General features: G+C 50.2%; 1 protein-coding gene across 1 annotated transcript in view; it reads left to right on the forward strand.

Annotated features, from left to right (window-relative positions):
• LOC118588623 (cytochrome b-c1 complex subunit 8-like) overlaps positions 1–17,375 on the forward strand; it is a 44,627-nt gene extending 27,252 nt beyond the window's left edge. Inside the window, exon 2 of the mRNA XM_036195198.1 lies at positions 17,149–17,375. Within this exon, the coding sequence (XP_036051091.1) occupies positions 17,149–17,375 (227 nt within the window). The remainder of the gene's footprint in view (positions 1–17,148) is intronic.
• Positions 17,376–18,166: the final 791 nt, after the last annotated feature.

Consider the following 18,166-nt stretch of genomic DNA (forward strand, 5'->3'; position numbering starts at 1 on the left):
ATTCCTTCTCCTTTGCCTAATTGATATCAACATGAAATATTCTGGTGTTGTTTTAATAAGACTTGGTTTTCCAGCAAGAGGGAGGGGGGAGCTCTTCTCCTGGATCAGAATATTTTTAGCAAAAATATTTTGCTTGAATCCTCCCTGCCCCCCCCCTTTTCCTGCTCTGGCTTCAAAGGCGCAGCAGCGTGTTCTGGGGTGCTGCACCCACACTCCACAGCCCCCTCCCCTGCATGGCAGGCTGGCCGGCTGGCCGGCCAGGAGGGCCGAGCCAGGAAGCTATTTTTTCCAGAGGCGGCATCTGGCTCCTTGGCAGCCGCACAAGCAGTTGTGCTGGCAGCGGGGCTGGCCGGGGTCTGTCGTGTTTAGGCTGCTGCCTGGCTCTCACCCGCAGACACCATGTTCTCTCTCCACATCCGGGCCCTTCCTGCCATTCCCCCACAAAACCCTCACAAGGGTGGGAGCGCCTCAGAGGAACTGAGTGCTCTGCCCCTCTCCTCCCAACAGGACTTGACTCCAGAGACCCACCTGAGCTCTTGTTCTGGCCAGCTTGACACTCAGCAGGTGGTTTCTGCCAGTGGGAACTAGGTTCATCACCATAGCCTGCCTGTCTGGTTTGACCCCGACCTGACTTTACAAGATTCCCATCACACATGAAACCCCTTGAGAGCCTGGCCTTCTGAGAGGCCTCCGAGGTCTTTGCAAGCCCAGGGCCATTGTAATTGCTATATGCACTCTCCTAATGTATGCAACGTTTGAACAACTCACAACTCACTCCTTTCAACTCACTACCCAAAAGCCAACCTCTTTAGGACAATTTCCCCATCTCAAGTAGCCCCTGACCAGCTATGACAGCTCCTGGGGCTTTCCTGCAGAGCACTACCACAGCGCTCTGGGCACTAGCCTGCTCTGCCTAGGGGCTTCATGAGAGACGAGACCTCATCCATCCCAGCACCCACACAGGACTTAGCAGACAACTGGAGATGGATGAAAACTACACCAGCCAGGCACCTGTAAATGCCTCACAGCTCTCCTGTGAGCAACCCTTGGGGGTCAGCCTGCCCCCAGCCCACGCCTCAGGGAGAAGAAGGAAGGCCGCTTATGTTAATATGTCCTACCAACCTAACATGCCAGAACTGCCCTTGCTTCCTACATCCCCATGTTCACCCCTACCCTGCAAGGCAGAGATCACATTCACTGGTTTGCAAATACAGGTGCAAAGACGCTGAAGGGTTGCCCATCACCGCACAGCTGGGACGCAACATGCTCTGGGTAGCCTCCCTATGTCTAGTGCTGAGATAGCTTGAAGTGACAGCATGGGACTGTGATGAATATTGGTGGCACTCCTGGGTGGGTCCCTCTATGCTGTCCTGGGTGTTTGTACCCACCATCTCACCAGACTTTTTAAAAAGCAGCCTTAAAATGAGATGGTGATCATTATACCCCATCATACAGATGAGAACACTGAGTCTCATAAGGAGGAAGCAGTTTTCCTGGCACACAGAAAGCAGGGGAGTTGTCTAAATGGGAATGGGCTCCATTCTCCAGCAGAGATGCTGTCTTTGTCCATTTTCTGCTGCTATGACTGAACATAATAGGCTGGGAAATTAATAAAGCATAGAGGTTTATGTGGCTCACAGTTGTGGAAACTGGAGAGGACAAGAGTGTGCCTATGATGCACAGCTAGTCAATGGATAGGTGTGTGGAGAGTAAATGGACGGATGAAGGGGTGTGTGGGTGGGTAAGTGAAGGATGAATGGATGATGGAGGGGTGGGTAAGTGAAGGATGAATGGATGATGGAGGGGTGTGTGGGTGGGTAAGTGAAGGATGAATGGATGATGGAGGGGTGTGTGGGTGGGTAAGTGAAGGATGAATGGATGATGGAGGGGTGTGTGGGTGGGTAAGTGAAGGATGAATGGATGATGGAGGGGTGGGTAAGTGAAGGATGAATGGATGATGGAGGGGTGGGTAAGTGAAGGATGAATGGATGATGGAGGGGTGGGTAAGTGAAGGATGAATGGATGATGGAGGGGTGTGTGGGTGGGTAAGTGAAGGATGAATGGATGATGGAGGGGTGGGTGGGTGGGTAAATGAAGGGTGAATGGATGATGGAGGGGTGGGTGGGTGGGTAAGTGAAGGGTGAATGGATGATGGAGGGGTGGGTAAGTGAAGGATGAATGGATGATGGAGGGGTATGTGGGTGGGTAAGTGAAGGATGAATGGATGATGGAGGGGTGTGTGGGTGGGTAAGTGAAGGGTGAATGGATGATGGAGGGGTGTGTGGGTGGGTAAGTGAAGGGTGAATGGATGATGGAGGGGTGTGTGGGTGGGTAAGTGAAGGGTGAATGGATGATGGAGGGGTGGGTAAGTGAAGGATGAATGGATGATGGAGGGGTGGGTAAGTGAAGGATGAATGGATGATGGAGGGGTGGGTAAGTGAAGGGTGAATGGATGATGGAGGGGTGTGTGGGTGGGTAAGTGAAGGGTGAATGGATGATGGAGGGGTGGGTGGGTGGGTAAGTGAAGAGTAAATGGATGATGGAGGGGTGGGTGGGTGGGTAAGTGAAGGATGAATGGATGGATGGGTGAGTAGATGGGTGTGTGAAGAATAAATGGATGGATGAAGGAGTGGGTGGGTAAATGGATGAGTAGATGATGGGTGGGTGGAGGATGGATGGATAAATGAATGGATGGATTCAGGGCTAGAATTGAATCTTGATAACTCTAGACAGCAATGGCCAAGTCCCTCTTGGGGTTTGGCTCTACTCCGCTCCCCAGGTTTGGCCTGTGTATATGTCCAGTTGCTGGCTTCCAGGTGCATGACCTTCTCCAGGAACCAATAGTGAGGGTAGGACAAGTCGCCCGTGCAGTCCGTCTCCCCATCCTTGCCACCCGTGGAGGGACCAGCAGTCAGAAATGAGAACCACAAATGTTAAATCTGCCCTTCTAACCACCTTCTCTGTAGCCACCATGGACTCCAGCTCTATGTCTTCTGGAGACACCAGAAAGGCAGTGTTGGCAAGCACCCTGATACTGGAACTTTTCAGGTGTCCCCTGTGGACTTACCATGGTCAATGAGTACGGTCTCATGTCTGCTATTCTGTCCTCCCTTGTGGCTCAAGCCTCTCTTGTCTATTCACAGATAAAGCCCCAGCATCCTAGATAGCATGTGCACGGCCTGTTTCTTGCAGAGTGAATGAACTCTCAGCTCATCAGTCTTTAGACAGTCCACATTGACAGCCTTCCCCAAACCCTTTCATAGGCTTGGGCTGAGGCCGGAAATGGAATTTGGGCTCTACCTCTTCTTGGGGACAGAAGTGGCTAAGTTACTCAATGCAAAGTATTGTGCTGGAGTTGGGTTAGAGTCATATATGCAGGTAGAGAGGACTGTGGCTTCCAGAGGGTCTGTACACACACACACACACACACACACACACACACACACACACACACACACACACCCCTCCCTGGCTCCCCACCTGATGCCAAATGCCTGGTAAATCCCCATCTACCTGTTTCATGGGCAGAGGCTGCCAGGCCTGCCGCAAGCTCTGCCTGCTCTTGCTGGGCAGGTGAGTCTGGGAGACTGTTGGACCATTTCCTCCTATCCCTTCCCTTCTCACCCGGCCCTCAGACAGGCAGGCAGCTGTGTGGCAGACATTCCTAGGCCTGCTCATTGATATTCAGGAATGGAACTCTAGCCGCTCCTGGTGCCCAGCCTGGCTCTTCCGCCCATACTGGAAAAGCCTAAACAGCCTCACCAGCCAGAAAGAGCATCCCAGGCCACAGACACTGGAACTGGACCTGTGGGGAAACTGAGGCCTTGAGCTAGGACCCCAGGAGTGCTATTAGCCTTAGTGACTGACTGAGGTCTCCTGACTCACTGCTCAAAGCTCATTCTCCACCCTGAGCTGCCAAGTGTCCCAGAGCTTCCTACCCTTCCAGATGCTTCTCTGTCCATCCAGCAAAACACGGTTCTCTGGAGGAGAGCCCTGCTAAAGCTGGGGGGTGGGGGGGGCACTGGATCCCAGCCTTCCCACACCATCTCAGCAGGGAAAGGACACTCCTCCCTCCCAGCCCATTTGCCAAGCCCCCACCTCCCACCTCTGGGTTTGCAGATGGCTTTGTTCTTCCTTGGGGTGTGAAAGGACCCTTGCAGGGGCCTCCTCCCCTCCTCCCAGCTGACAGGAGCCAGACACAAACTCTCAGCCCCCCAGGAGAAGGCCTCTGACCCAGGGGTCATGGGGGTGGAGGGAAGGTGATGCCCTCTACCATGCAGCTGGGAATGGCCAAGGGGGCCACCCCAAGGACTCAGGCTCTCACCCAGGAGGTGGCAAAAGGCCCCTCCACAGCCTCCTTGTAACAACCCCTGCCTACCACACCTCCTTGTTCCCAATGGTCACACTGCAGGTTTCAGCTGACTTCTCGTAGGTCCAAGTATCCAGCAAAAAAGACCCACAGTAAGACCTCCCATCCCTGAGGGTGGCCTGGCCCCTAGGCATTATCCCGTAGCCAGACTTCCTGGGCTCCACAGTCCACTTCCCAGGCCTCCTGGCTCTTCTTCCCCTGCCTATGTCTTCTGTCTCCCTTAGAAGAGTGACCAAGATCTCAGTTGGCCTGGTTTGAGGGGCAGTTGGTCATCTTGTTTCAGGTTCACAGTGAGCTCTCCAAGACTGGTCTTTACCTACTGCTCTCCAGGCTCTGCACTCCTGTTCCTGGAGACTTACAGATAATGTAACTGCCCATGGCTCCCAAAGAAGGCCTGAGCCTGGCCCCTCTTTCCAACTGTCAATCTGCCGAGCTCCTCCAGGAGTCTAGAGGCTACTCTGTCCTGCTAGCTGGCAGATGCCCAGAACGCTGTCTTGATAATGTGATGGTTTCTGTGACAGTGGCTCCCATGAACTGGACGCTTGCCTTGTGCTGAGCACTGCACATCACCCCGAGTCCTCCCAACAATGCCCTAAGAGCCATTTTAGAGAGGAGAGAAGGAAAGCTGCAGGGACCCAGGCCAGGAAGCATGGAGCCAGAACGGTTCTGCATCCCTCATACCCAATCCGCACAGTAGGAGGCTTCACCTGGAGCAGTGAGACCCTTGACTTAAGGAGTGAGTCTAGTTGAACTCAGCTGCCTCCCCACCATGGCAGAAACAGCAATCCTCGAGTTCAACCAGCCTCCTTCTGTGCTTAGAACTGTAGCCAGAGGTACCATCTGCCAAGACTAAAGAAATATGCGAGCAGCGGTTAGCTTCTGAATCTGGGTCTGGGTTATGGGTTTTGAATGCCAGCTCTTTCCCATGATTTCTTGGACCTCGTGCCAACAAGTCTTTATTTCATGCCTCGATTTTCTCGGCTTTAAAATGGGAATAATAAGGGATAAAGGAGAAGGCACATATGTGAAGAACGTAACACTGGCAGCCATAGTGCGAAGCAGATGAGCCCTAAATACTTCTGGAGCACCTCCTGTGTGCCAGACACTGACCCTGCGATGTGAATACAGAACTGGGTGAGAGGCAGTGTGTGCTGACAGTCATGGGGACAAGGACACCTACCCCTGAGAGCCCTGCTTTCTTTGATGGCTGTAGTTGAGCTATGTGTGAAAGCGGCTTTCATTCACACCCCTGCCTTTGCACAGGCGCTTCCCTCTGCTTGGGGTCCTTCCCTCAGTGCCTGGGCCACGCCTAATCATCCTATGCACCCAAGCATCACCTCCTCTGCAAAGTTGCTTCTCGGTCCCCTAAAGTGACGTCAGTCCCTTTCTTCCTCTTCTAAGGCCTGGGCTCTTCCCTCAGCACTTTGTACACAGGTCACTCACTCACACACAGATTCAGTCCATCAGCGGATACTCATTCTCTGAGTCCCCAGTTCCCCATTCTGAAAAGTGAGATTGCAAATGTAGCCAAGCACTAACATCTACTTCACACCTAGGGACCCAGCTGCTTTCAATGCCAGATGTGCACATAGTCTTCCCAGAGGCCAGGCAGAACTGTGATCCACATCTCCATTTTGCAGGTGAATCGGGTGGCCGCCTGTGCCCTGCCCTGCCTCTCTCTTCTGCCACACTGTCTCACCAAGGGCTGGATGAGTCAAGGCTGTGCAGCTTTTGTCAAGCACAGCCACTTTCTTCCAGGCTGATCCACCAACTGGGTTTGCCTTCAGCTGGGGACTTTTCCAGGACATGAAACATCCAGAGCTGAGTCCAGAGAATTCTGTAGTAAAGATGGTACAGCTTAGTCTTCCAATGGGAATGTCACAGAATCAAAGTCACATGTTCATCTTTCCAACTACATACCCACCCTTCCAGACAGCCCCAAAAGAAAGGAAGGTGACCTGCTGAAGGAGGGAAAGCCCTTGCTCCTCAGTACTGATCCTTCCATTGCCCGAGTCTGCAAGCTGGTGTAGGCAGGTTAGGGAGAGGCATATTGCAAGCCCACGAGCTAGGACAGTGGCTATAGAGCAGTGCTGTTCTGTCCCTCCCTACCACAGAACACAGCTCCTGCCTGACCCACTCCCTACTTCTGGCCTTGACCTTCAGCATAGGAGAGAAGTGACTTGACCCTTTGCCCAAAACAGCTAGGAATGAGAGGGTTCAAACCCCCCTGTGTCCTGTGATGGCTGGCCCTTTCTGCAATCAGGGAAGGAAAGGCCATCCCCACTAGTTAAAATCTCCCCTTAGTCCCCTCCTCCTCCTTCCCAGCCTCCACCTGATGTGTTCAGACATACTCCTCTCCCTACAGATAGCATCCCACACTTCCAAAAACTCTGTCCTTCCAACCTACCTCATCTCTCTCATGTCATTTATCATAAGCTATCACATTACATATTTATTTGCTTATTATACCTAATCAAGTAGGTATTCTTTAGGGCCAATACTTCTCTGCCTTATTTACTGCTTTATTCTTGACACTTTTATTTATTTTGTTACCTTTTTATTTACTTAGTTTTGAGGCAGGGTCTCATTATGTAGCCCTGGCTGGCCTGGAATCCACCACATAGGCCAGGCTGATTTGGAACCACAGAAAGCCATCTGCTTCTGCCTCCCAAGTGCTGGGATCAATGGCATGTGCCACACATACAGCTTCAACACAGTTAATAAGGATATATTCTGTGGTTAATCTTGATCATCAGTTTCATTTGACTGACAGGTATCCAGGAAACTAGAGAAGCATACTTCTAGGTATGTCCACAAGAGTGTTTCCAAAGACCAGTAGAAGGCGAAAGACATGCCTGGAATGTAGGTGGCTCCATCCAATATGCCCAGACGGAATGAAGTGAGGAAAGTGGAAATCCTGATGACACAGGCAAAACCCTGGGTCTCAGGTCCACAAAGAGCTGAGCCACTTTGCTCCACCACATGTTGCCCACATGTGTTCTGTGTCACCACGTGTAGGCACAGAAGCAACAAAGCCAATGATGCCATGAACCAAAACAAGTCATCCTCTATGTGTCAGATATCTATCACCAAAGAGAAGAGCCTAATGCACACACTTCCTCTACACATCTAGTCTAGAACCATGCAGTGTCTGGTATTGCATGGGTACACAGTCAATACGGTGATCCCTCTCTATCCATGGTTAAGATTTGCATGCTTTTAGTTACTGCCTTAGCATGCTTTTCTGTTGCTGTGATAAAGACCCTGACCAAAAGCAACTTGGGGAGGAAGTGGCTTGTTTCATCTTACAGCTTGCAACCCATTGTGAAAGGTAGTCAGCGCAGGAACTCAAGGTAGGAACCTCAAGGAAGGAACTGAAGCAGAGACCATGGAGGAATGCCTCACACCACCCACATCAACCACATCAAGACAATGAATGCTCCCACAGACTTGCCCACAGGACAACCAGACAGAAACATTCTTCTCATTTACGAGTCTCTCTTAACAGATGATGAAGCCGGGCAGTGGTGGCACACGCCTTTAATCCCAGCACTGGGAGGCAGAGCCACACAGATCTCTGTGAGTTCGAGGCTAGCCTGGTCTACAGAGTGAGACCCAAGACAGGCACCAAAACTACATGGAGAAACCAAGTCTCACAAAAAAAAAAAAAACAAAAACAAAAAACAGATGAGCTTGTGTTGAGGTGAAAAAAACTGACAAGCACAGTTCGCTCTACAGTCAAGAGAAGTTCAAAACTGGAAAAGTCCAGAAATACGCAATTCATAAGTTTTAACTGCAAACTGTTCTGAGTAGCCTGATGAAGTCATGTGCCATCCTACATCACGCTGTCTTGGGTATGACTCATTCCTCTGTCCAGTGTATCCACACAGCATGTGCTGACCTTCCTGAGCGCCACCTTAGTTATCAGGTCAGCTGACTATCTCTGTGTTTGTGTCAGAATAACACTTCTTTTACTTAATAATAGCTGCAAAGCACAAGAATAGTAATGGTAGCAACTTTACCATAATCCATTGTTTCAATTGATCTATTATTACTAGTGATCGGCCTTTATCTCTTTATATAATTTATAAGTTAAAATGTATTATAGGTAGGAAAATGTAGCACATATAGAACCTGGTACTATTCAGTTTCAGGCATCAACTGCAGCGAATAAACATTGAAATGATTAGTGAACAAACTAAAATTACCTGAGGGATAAGTGGATGGTGATATATGCCACTATAAACCAAAAACAGTAATAATAAAAAGTGGTACAAACAGTATAAATGGATGAGTGAATTACTGACCTATGCAATGGCATGGATATCTCTCCAAATGGGTAAGCTGAGTGAGTGAAGAGGCCAGACACAGAAAGTATATGTGATTTTTTTCTATAAAAGTCCAGAAGTCATAAACTAAGGCAGAGCAGTGGTCTTCTGGGACTGAGGTTAGAGGCAGGAGAAGACACAGCACAAGGGTACTGTGGATTTCTGGAGTGACAGAAAGGTTTCTGAGCCTTAATTGTAGCCACAGTTTCACAGGTGAATGCATCTGCCAAAACTCACCACGTTGTGCACTTTAAGGGGAAGCAGCTGATGGTATGTCACTCATAGCTCAGTAAACTTGTTGACTTAAAAAAAAAAAAAAAAAGCCAGGCAGAAAAGGGGAAATGTGGTGATATTTTATTTGTACTGAAATATGATTTTATTTGTATATTAATAAAGTTGCCTTGGGATCAGAGCGAGCCATAGCAGAAGCTGGGCGGTGGTGGTGCATGCCTTTAATCCCAGCACTTGAGAGGCAGAGCTAAGCGGATCTCTGTGTGTTCAAGGATACAGCCAGTATGGCGACACACGCCTTTAATCTCAATACCAACCGATAGAAGACCTGGAGGTTTGTACAGACAGGCAGTGACGAGGAGGTCATGTAGCTGGGTTTACAACCAATGAGAAGGCAGAACAGAAAGTCTATATAAAAGACGGGACACAGGAAGTAGGTCTCTTGCAGAGAGGAAAGACAGAGCAGCAGTGAAAGGTAAGGTTTTCAGCTCTCAGCTATTGCTCTGACCTCTCGGCTTTTAACTCTGCAATTGGCTCTGTGTTCCTTATTTAACAAGACGGTTACATCTACAAGGCAAGGCGGTGCACACCTTTAATCCCAGCACTCGGGAGGCAGAGGCAGGTGGATCTTGGTGAGTTTGAGGCCAGCCTGGTCTACAGAGTGAGTTCCAGGACACATGAAGAAACCTTGTCAGGAGAAAACAATAAGAAATTAAAAGAAAGATGTTAGTGGATGAGTAAATGAATCGATCAATCAACCCTCTCACCTGCCTCTCCTCAAAGCTCCTCCCACTAAAGGTGTAACCCTAACTAACACATGTGAAATCTTGCTTTCCCAGCCAGATATTTCCAGTGAGGCGAGCAGTTGATCTTTATGTAGTGCCTAGTGTATACCAGACACCTTAAGTTCTTCCTCACAAAGGCCTGTGAGGCAGGCGATATTATTTTCTATTTTATAGACAAGAGCACTGAGTCTCAGAGAAGCAGGAGGTATCTCCAGAATCACCTGACACCAAAGGGGCAGAGCCAGGATTTGGATTAAGCTTCACCAGACTCCTAAGCATTGCTGCAGCCAGAGACCAAATGTGTTTTTCATCATGTTTGAATATCATGAGAAGATTCAAGGAGAATCAGTAGCCAGGCCAGATGTTGTCTTTGGTCCCTTGAGGACTAAGAAATTGTCCCAGTTAGAGCCAGAAATTTAGCCAGTGGTGTCCCTTTTGGGGTGAGAGAGATAGAAGGAGACTCTTTGCTGGAGTATGGGGCTGGAAGTGGGGTATCAGCAATGCCAGGGATGTGTTTCTATTAAAAAGGAGCTGGAGAGGAGAGGGCTGGTCAGTAAAGTGCTTGCCACACAGCATGAAGACCAAGTTCTGATCCCCAGCACCCACAAAAATCTCAGAGCCGGAGAGGTAGAGACAGGAGGGTCCCTGGGGCTTGCTGGTTAGCCAGTCTAACCAAATTGGCAAGATCAAAGTTCACTGAGAGATCCTGTCTTGGAAAAAAAAAAAAAAGTGAGGTCTGTTAAATGGCTCAGCAGATGAAAGTATTTGTTGATTAAGCCTGATGACTTGAGTTCAATCCCAGGAATCCACAGTATAGAGAGAACTGACTCCGGAAGCTGTGCCCTGGCCTCCACATATGTGCCCTGGCACACCCACACCTACTCTCACACATCCGAATACATACAATCAATCGATAGAAAATGATGATGTTGAGGAAAACACCCAATATTGACCTGTGGCAGCCATCAGTGAATGCACACACAGGCATGTACAGGACAAACACATGTGAACATATACAACACACGCACACACACACACACACACACACACACACACACACCAGAGTTGGCTGGTGTAAAGGAGACCTTTACATTGCAAACTGCCTCTCAAACACAGAAGGGAGGAGGAGAAAGGCAGAAGGACACAGAAAACAGACACTTGAGAACGCAGTAAAGTCAGGGAAGCATCTGCATGCAGAACTTGGGGGGGGGCTGCACAGCACCCCAGCAGGTGGGCAGGGAGATAAAGCCACAGTGAGAAAGACGAGGAAGTTCTATGAACCACACACACAGTGCGTGATAGGCTCCTTTTCTCCTGCCAGTCCTTCTCACAAAAACATCTCTGGGATTCCCCAGTTCAGTATTTTCTCCAAGAGATCTACGGATGCCCAACACATCCAGCCCCACACCCTGCCACTCATTTGCTCACCCTTCCACTGCTTCATAGCTACTACATGTTATGCACCTGGGTATCCCAGCTGTGCATTGCTCCACTCACATGAATGTCCACAGCCAACCACCAACCACACAAATCTGTAGTCATCAGCCCTTCATCCAACTGCAGATCTCGTGACAAGAGCAAACTGCCCATCCCACCACTTAATTAGACAGGGGGTCCACCTACTCCCCCTTTAACTGACCAGCCAATACACATACCCATACACATATCTACAATCAACTTATCTACCTACCTACTCAATCAACAAGTTCTTCCAGGATTTATCCGCCCATCCATCCATCACTCCATCACCATGTCAACACCCTCTCCATCATACCCATAAGACCAGTCCTCCACACATCCATTCAGCCATCACATTCCCTGTATACAAAAAGACACATAATGGAATGCTAATCTAATGGGCTAATTTGGCTAGGATACAGTACCGGATATATGATTCAACACCAGTCCAGATGTTACAGTGAAGGCTTTTTGTTTGTTTTATTTTGATAACAATTCACACTTAGAAAAATAGATTTGAAGTAAAACTAATTGCCCTCCTTCCTGTGTGTGAGCCTCATCCAATCAGCGAAGGCCTTAGAGGGGAGTTTGGGAGGAGGCACTATCGGTGGTCCCCAATGAATAAAGGAATTCTCCAATCTGCGCCAGAGTCCTGGCAGTTCCTTCCTGGTCATAGCCTGCCAGTCTGGCCTGCAGATTTCGTACTTGTCAACCTCATAATCATGTAAGCCTATTCTTTAAAATAAACCTATAAGCCGGGCGGTGGTGGCGCACACCTGTAATCCCAGCACTCGGGAGGCAGAGGCAGGCGGATCTCTGTGAGTTCGAGGCCAGCCTGGTCTACAGAGCTAGTCCAGGACAGCCACCAAAGCTACACAGAAACCCTGTCTTGGGGGGAAAAAAAAACTATAAATCTCTGTCCACACCTCTCTATCTACTTCCGTGTCTACACCCTATTGTCCTGTTTGTACAGAGGGCTCCCAAGCCATGCACATATGTACACAGAACAAAGCAACTCTCTCCAAGCAATCCACCCACTCTCCTACCAAAACTTTGGGGAGTTTTCATATGGCTCCACAGAATGTGTGTGTGTGTGTGTGTGTGTGTGTGTGTGTGTGTGTGTGTGTGTGTGTGTGTAAAATCCGGGTAACTTAAAATGCTGCTTTATTTCCTTCTGTTGAGTTCTATTGGCCCTGTAGGAGAGCCAACTAGTTTGCCTAGATTCTTCTTGTTACTGTCTAGCTCCATCAAGCATCCAGCTGAAGCAGCACAGCCCTAGGCAACAAGAAAAGAGAGGAGAACACACTGGGGGGCAACATGCCCTGATGTGCGCTTCAAAGGGAGATGAGCCCCACTGGCAGGGGGCTCTGGGTGTGTGAAGTGTTTCCAAAGTCTTAGCAACTTGGTGACTGAGAGCTGGTGGTGACGTCAAACAGGCCTCCACATTTCTGGCTTGAGAGATGGGTGCCAGAGAGTTCCCGGTGCTGAGAACAAAGCCAGTGGCAGAGCAGGGAAGCCATGAGCAATGCTACCTCTGCAGAGATAGAAGGATGTGAAGACACCTGGGGTAGCTGGAGTGGAAGGACCAGAGGGCCAAGTTAGAAGCTTGACTCGGTAGGAGGAGATGACAATCCATGAGCTGAGGGGCCTTGGGCCATGGAAAGACTCCTTAAGGGGAGCAGTGAGGAGCCCCAGTTCTTGTTCATGTGGAAAGGAGCATGGCTTTTGCTCAGGGTTGGGTCCCCTACCAAGGGGTCCTTTCGCAGTGCTTCCTCTTTTCTCGAGCTCATGGGGGGTTCCCAGGAGCAAAGCAGTCCCATGAGGTTTATGCACAGATGGGAAATGGGGCCATCTCAGGCTCTGGCCAAAGGCTGGGCCCCAGGGCTCCAGCTGGAAACCCCATTTGGGAGCTGAAGGGGTGTGTGTTAAAGTGCTCCCTGGGTGGCTCAGGCCAGGGAGTTCGGAGTACAAACTGTTGTCTTGGCCATAAATTCCCTCGGCCATAAAGCCCCCCCCCCCCCCATGACCCCTTAGTTGGTGTGAGAAACTGAGGGCAGGGCAGGGCAGGGTGATGACCTCCTGACTCCCAGGCCTCTGGCCTCCCAGGCCACCATCTCATTCCTTTCTGGGCTTCAGGAGCTGCTCAGGGACCAGGAGACACAGCTCTGGCCTGGGAGTCAGAGACTCTCAGAATCCAACAGTACCTTGATTCCCCTTGAGCCACCGCCTGGATGTCCATGTCTGTCTAGTTCCATTTCTCCTAGCACATCATCTTAGAGAATCCCTGCCCTGCGTGTGGAGGGGACTAGAGGTAAATAAGAACAGGGACAGTTTAGTGTCACAGTAGGAAAATACATATTAGCATGCCATGTCACCATCCTGTCTCTCTGAGCCTCAGAGTTCTTACCTGTAAGATTGAGTTCATCATTGGACCTACATCCAGGGCTATGGGAATGAAGTGAGATGCCAGCAAGGCTGTGCAGACCCAGCAAGGGACCCTGCACATGCCAGTGAAGCCTCTGGGAAGAAAAGCATGGTAATCTCCCTTAATAAAATGTTTCAAAGATGCTAAAGTGGTTATATAACACTGTGATAGCCAGGGAAGGCATGATGAGCATGTATTACCCCAGAGAACTTGATGAAATACATGGGTGCCTCGGTAGGTAGGAAGATGGGTAGGTAGGTAGGTAGGTAGGTAGGTAGGTAGGTAGGTAGGTAGGTGGATGGATGGATGGATGGATGGATGGATGGATGGATAGATAGATAGATAGATAGATAGATAGATAGATAGATAGATAGATAGATAGATACACAGATAGATACACAGATACACAGATAGGTGGGTAGGTAGTTGGTACACATACAGTCCATTCTTTTCTGTCTGTAAATTCTGCATCTGCTGTTTCAACCAACTGCATCTTGAAAATATTCCATGTCTGTTTTAAACATGTGCAAACTATTTTCTCTTCATTCCTTGAACAAGATAGCTACCATTCACACAGCACATTGTACCAGCTATTATAAGTTGCCCAGAGATGATGGTAAGTGTACAGGAGAGCATTTAGGTTATGGGTAAATACTGAGTCATTTTCTATAAGAGTCTTGAGCATCCTTGGATTTGGGAGTCCAAGGGGAATGCTGGACCCAATCCTCCACGGGGACCAATGGATGAATGCATAGCATTTATACATATATACTTACATAGACACAGAGAGGTAAGGGGAGGGACAGAGGGGGGAGAGAGAAAGTAAAGGTGCCCAGACAGTAATATACAACTGAGGTCACTAATAAGGATAACTGATAACCCTCTGTGCCAGGGCCCAAACACACTCAAGTGTCCTGTCCCCTCAGGTCTGGGGACCCCTCCCTTTATGTCAGGGACACCAAGATTTTCTGGCCTCAGTGTCTCCCAGTTTTTACCTGGCCCTCATGTCTCCCTCCAGCACAGGTCCCTTCAGTCCACGGGGCAAGTGTGGGTGATGATGGTCTGCTCCTGCTTTCTTCCTTATCGGTGAGTTTTGTGCAGGCCAGCCTCCACCTCTTCACGCGAACCTTGGTCTGTGAGCCGCTGCCCTTGTGTCTGCTTCCTTGTTGCATCCTCACAGTGGTTGTTCGAGGATGAAACCAGCAGTCTCTGTCACAAGCTAGCCCGTGGGAGGGCCTGAGCCTCTGATGTAATGTGACATAGCCGCTGGCCTTGACACTTGCTGTCCCCTCGTCTGTCAGATGGGGACAATGGTGGCAGTACAAATCAGTGGACAGAAAGCATTTGAGAAGCCTCTGAAATACAGCCAGCGGTGGGGTGGCTGGTGTTGCTCCCTCCAAAAGCCCAGGCTGTTTGTCAGAGCTGGTGCTGGGATTTGGTTTGGCTGCTCCTTACCACAGCAAGAAAGAAGTCGGGGACCGGGCAGAAGTGGGGGGGGGGCTTCATCCAGGCCTGACCGTGCACCAGACTTTTGCTGAAAAGAGCAGGTCTTGCCTTGTTGCCCCTGAAGAGCCCTGCTTTTAATTACAAGGTTGGATTTTGCAGTCACTCAGGCTGGGGCTGGGTAGAAATGGGAGAGCCCACAGCCTGGATTTCCCTACCCCGGGATAGCCATGCTCCTCCCTGCTGAGCCCTGGAACTGCCTGGAAGAGGCGAAGGTCAGGGTGGTAGGTCCTCATAAGCAAGCCCTAGCCAATGCCCATTCAGCACTTCTGCTGTAAAACAGCCAGACTCAGCCGGTCACTCTGAGGGCAAGCCCCAGACCGGCACCCCTAACCCCTCTCATATGACCTCAGCAGGCTGCTTCAGTCCTTGGGCCCCAGTTTTACCCAGAAAATTTGTAAAGGAAACACACCATCCTGGGTTGCTATGGGGAACAAATAAAATAGCCGTGAGCAATACAAGCAAACACCAGGTGGGCTCCTGCCTCCCGCCACATCCTTGGCTAGTCTCTTCCAGCTCCAGCAGGCCAAGACTGGAAAGCAAAAGACCATCCTAGAGACGGTCCCTGGGCTCTGCAGAGGGATTCTGGGGCCAAGCATAACAGCGGGTGATAAGAACTGTGGACTGCAAAGACTGGCATGGCTAGCCTGGGCACAGGGACTGGCAGACCACAGCCAGCTGCTCCTCATGCTTCGGGGTCACAGCATCTGTTGCCCTGGAAGGAGGGGTCTCCAAAAGCACCCTAGAACCTGGCCAAGCCTTGGCCTTGTGGTAAGGAGACCTAAGAAAAGGCTAATGGGTCTTTGCTCAGGAGAGGGAGGGCTCCCTCTCTGCACTCCACCCTTGGCCACCAAACAGGTCTGAGGGTGTAAGCAAAAATCAAAGCCCCAAGGGGCCTATGGGCTCTGGCTGGAGGCATGTGCTTGTCGTAGTATACAGACCTCAGCAGCTGTCTAAGAGTGAGCAACTCACTCTCTTCTCTGAGCTTCCAAGGATCCATCCAAAACACCAGATAGTAAGAAGCCCTCCAGACAGTGGAGAGAAGCCTAAACTATGAAACGTTGAAAGTACAGTGCCTGGCAAAATAGAAGAGCCAGGGGCCAGTGTGCCTGACTCAGCCCCATACTGAGGGGCTGGGAGCCAAAACACCCCCCACCAGAGGCTGTGTGGTCATTGGAGGGCCCACTTGTACCCAAGGCCTGCAGTGGGGCGTACAGCAGTCTGTGAAGTCAAACACAGCTGAGCTGGGTGTAGGGCTCAACGGCTGTAATCTCAGAACTTGGGAGGCTGAGGCAGGAGGATAAGTTTGAGTTCAAGGCTAGCCTGGTCTACATAGTGAAATCCTGTCCAAACAAAACAAAAGGAAAAGCAACTAGATTCGAACCTTGTGATAACACGGTTTTTCTGCCCCAGCTGCTCCCCCAGGAGCCCTGTCTGCATCGAGGGATACGGCTGGTCTCAGAGCTTTCCAGGCTTGTTCAAGGAAGCCCTGAGGCTACAGCTGAACACCTACATTGTATGTGGCCCTAGAACCTACAGAGGAACTGGGTCCCTGTCTCAAAGCCATTGTAAATTGAAGACTGCATGGGGAATGCTCGTGTCCAGTGGGCATCCAGTGCATTCATCGACTTCCTACATTTATTACTGACTTCCATGGCTTCTTCTCTTCCCTCTCCCTCTCTCCCTCCTTTCCTTCATGCTTCCTTCTTGTCTTCCTTCCCTCCCTCCTTGCTTCCTTCTTTCCTTCCTCTGTGGGGCTCGAGTCATATAAGCACACCATCACATAGAAAATGGGGTACAGGGTCCAGCCCCCTTATTCCCCAAGCAGGTGCCAAGCCCTTCCTGACAGGAGCATGGGCAACACAAGACAGAGAATTCAGAAAAACTCTCCATTCAAGATACATTCCAAATGACCAAGGCTGTGACTCAAGGACCTTAATCCTGAGCTACAAGAAGGAAACAGTAAGAGGTGACCTGGTGCCGAGGGCCGGTACCGGGCAGTGGGAGGTCCTGGCAGGCCTAAACCACGCTTGTATCCTCCATCCTTAGAGCTGCCCCCAGAGTTTGGGAAGCTGAAGCGTATGCAGCACGTGATCTCCTACAGCTTGTCACCCTTTGAGCCGCCCACCTTCCCAAACTACTTCAGCAAGGGCATCCCCAATGTGGTGTGCATGGCTCCGCCATTTGTAGTATTTTATCTGTTCTACACAAGGGGGAACCAGGAGTCTGAGTGGTCCAAAAGGAAGAATCCAGCCATGTACAAAAATGACAAGTGAGCAGCAATGCATCTGGATGCCAGCTCCCTGCCTTGGAAAGACCCTTCTCTGGGAGAGGAATCTACATTGCAGTGTCTTGAAGACACAATAAACTACTTATGGGCTTTAAAGGGTGGGGGGAGGCAGCGTCTCGGCAGTCTCAGGGCAGGCTAGCCCAGCCCAGAGGCCCACGGAAGCCCACAGCACCATAGAAGCCTCCTCAGTGCTTCCTTGAAGAGGCCCAAAGATGCTGGCCTGAAATGTCCTACAGTCTCTCCAGTCTCACCGAGAGTGGGAACATAGACCCTCCAGGCAGGGCCTCCTTGGCCACGTACTGATGTCACCAACTCACTACCTAGGCCACGGAAACCCAAGCCAGAGATGTGGAACATGCAAGCCAGCCAGTTCTGTCTTCACATAGCTTCTCTGTAATCGTAGTGTTTCCCTGCTATAATTAGGAAAACGTGGCTGTTTTCTGTGTTCCTGGAAGATGTCTGAACTGAAGCCAGCTCCCTGAAGCTTCTCTTACACACTCTCCAAACAGGTCCACCAGCAATGCAGTGGATTCGCCAACATGTTCCCGCTTAACCAGAGACTCATCAACACGTCCCCCCTTAACCTAAGTTCCCACAGTTCCTTAGTTGGGAACACATCCTCTTAGCTCCTGAGAACATGCCCTGGGGTTCAGCACAGTGCTGGGCAACTGTGGGTGTCCAGTCAGCATGGGCTGCAGACTAAGAGCCCAGACCAACAGCTGCAAAGGAGCATGTAGGGAAAGGACTCTTTCTTTAGTATTTTCAAAAGACTCTCAA

Source organism: Onychomys torridus, chromosome 8 (assembly GCF_903995425.1).
Source record: "Onychomys torridus chromosome 8, mOncTor1.1, whole genome shotgun sequence".
Classification (NCBI taxonomy): domain Eukaryota; kingdom Metazoa; phylum Chordata; class Mammalia; order Rodentia; family Cricetidae; genus Onychomys; species Onychomys torridus.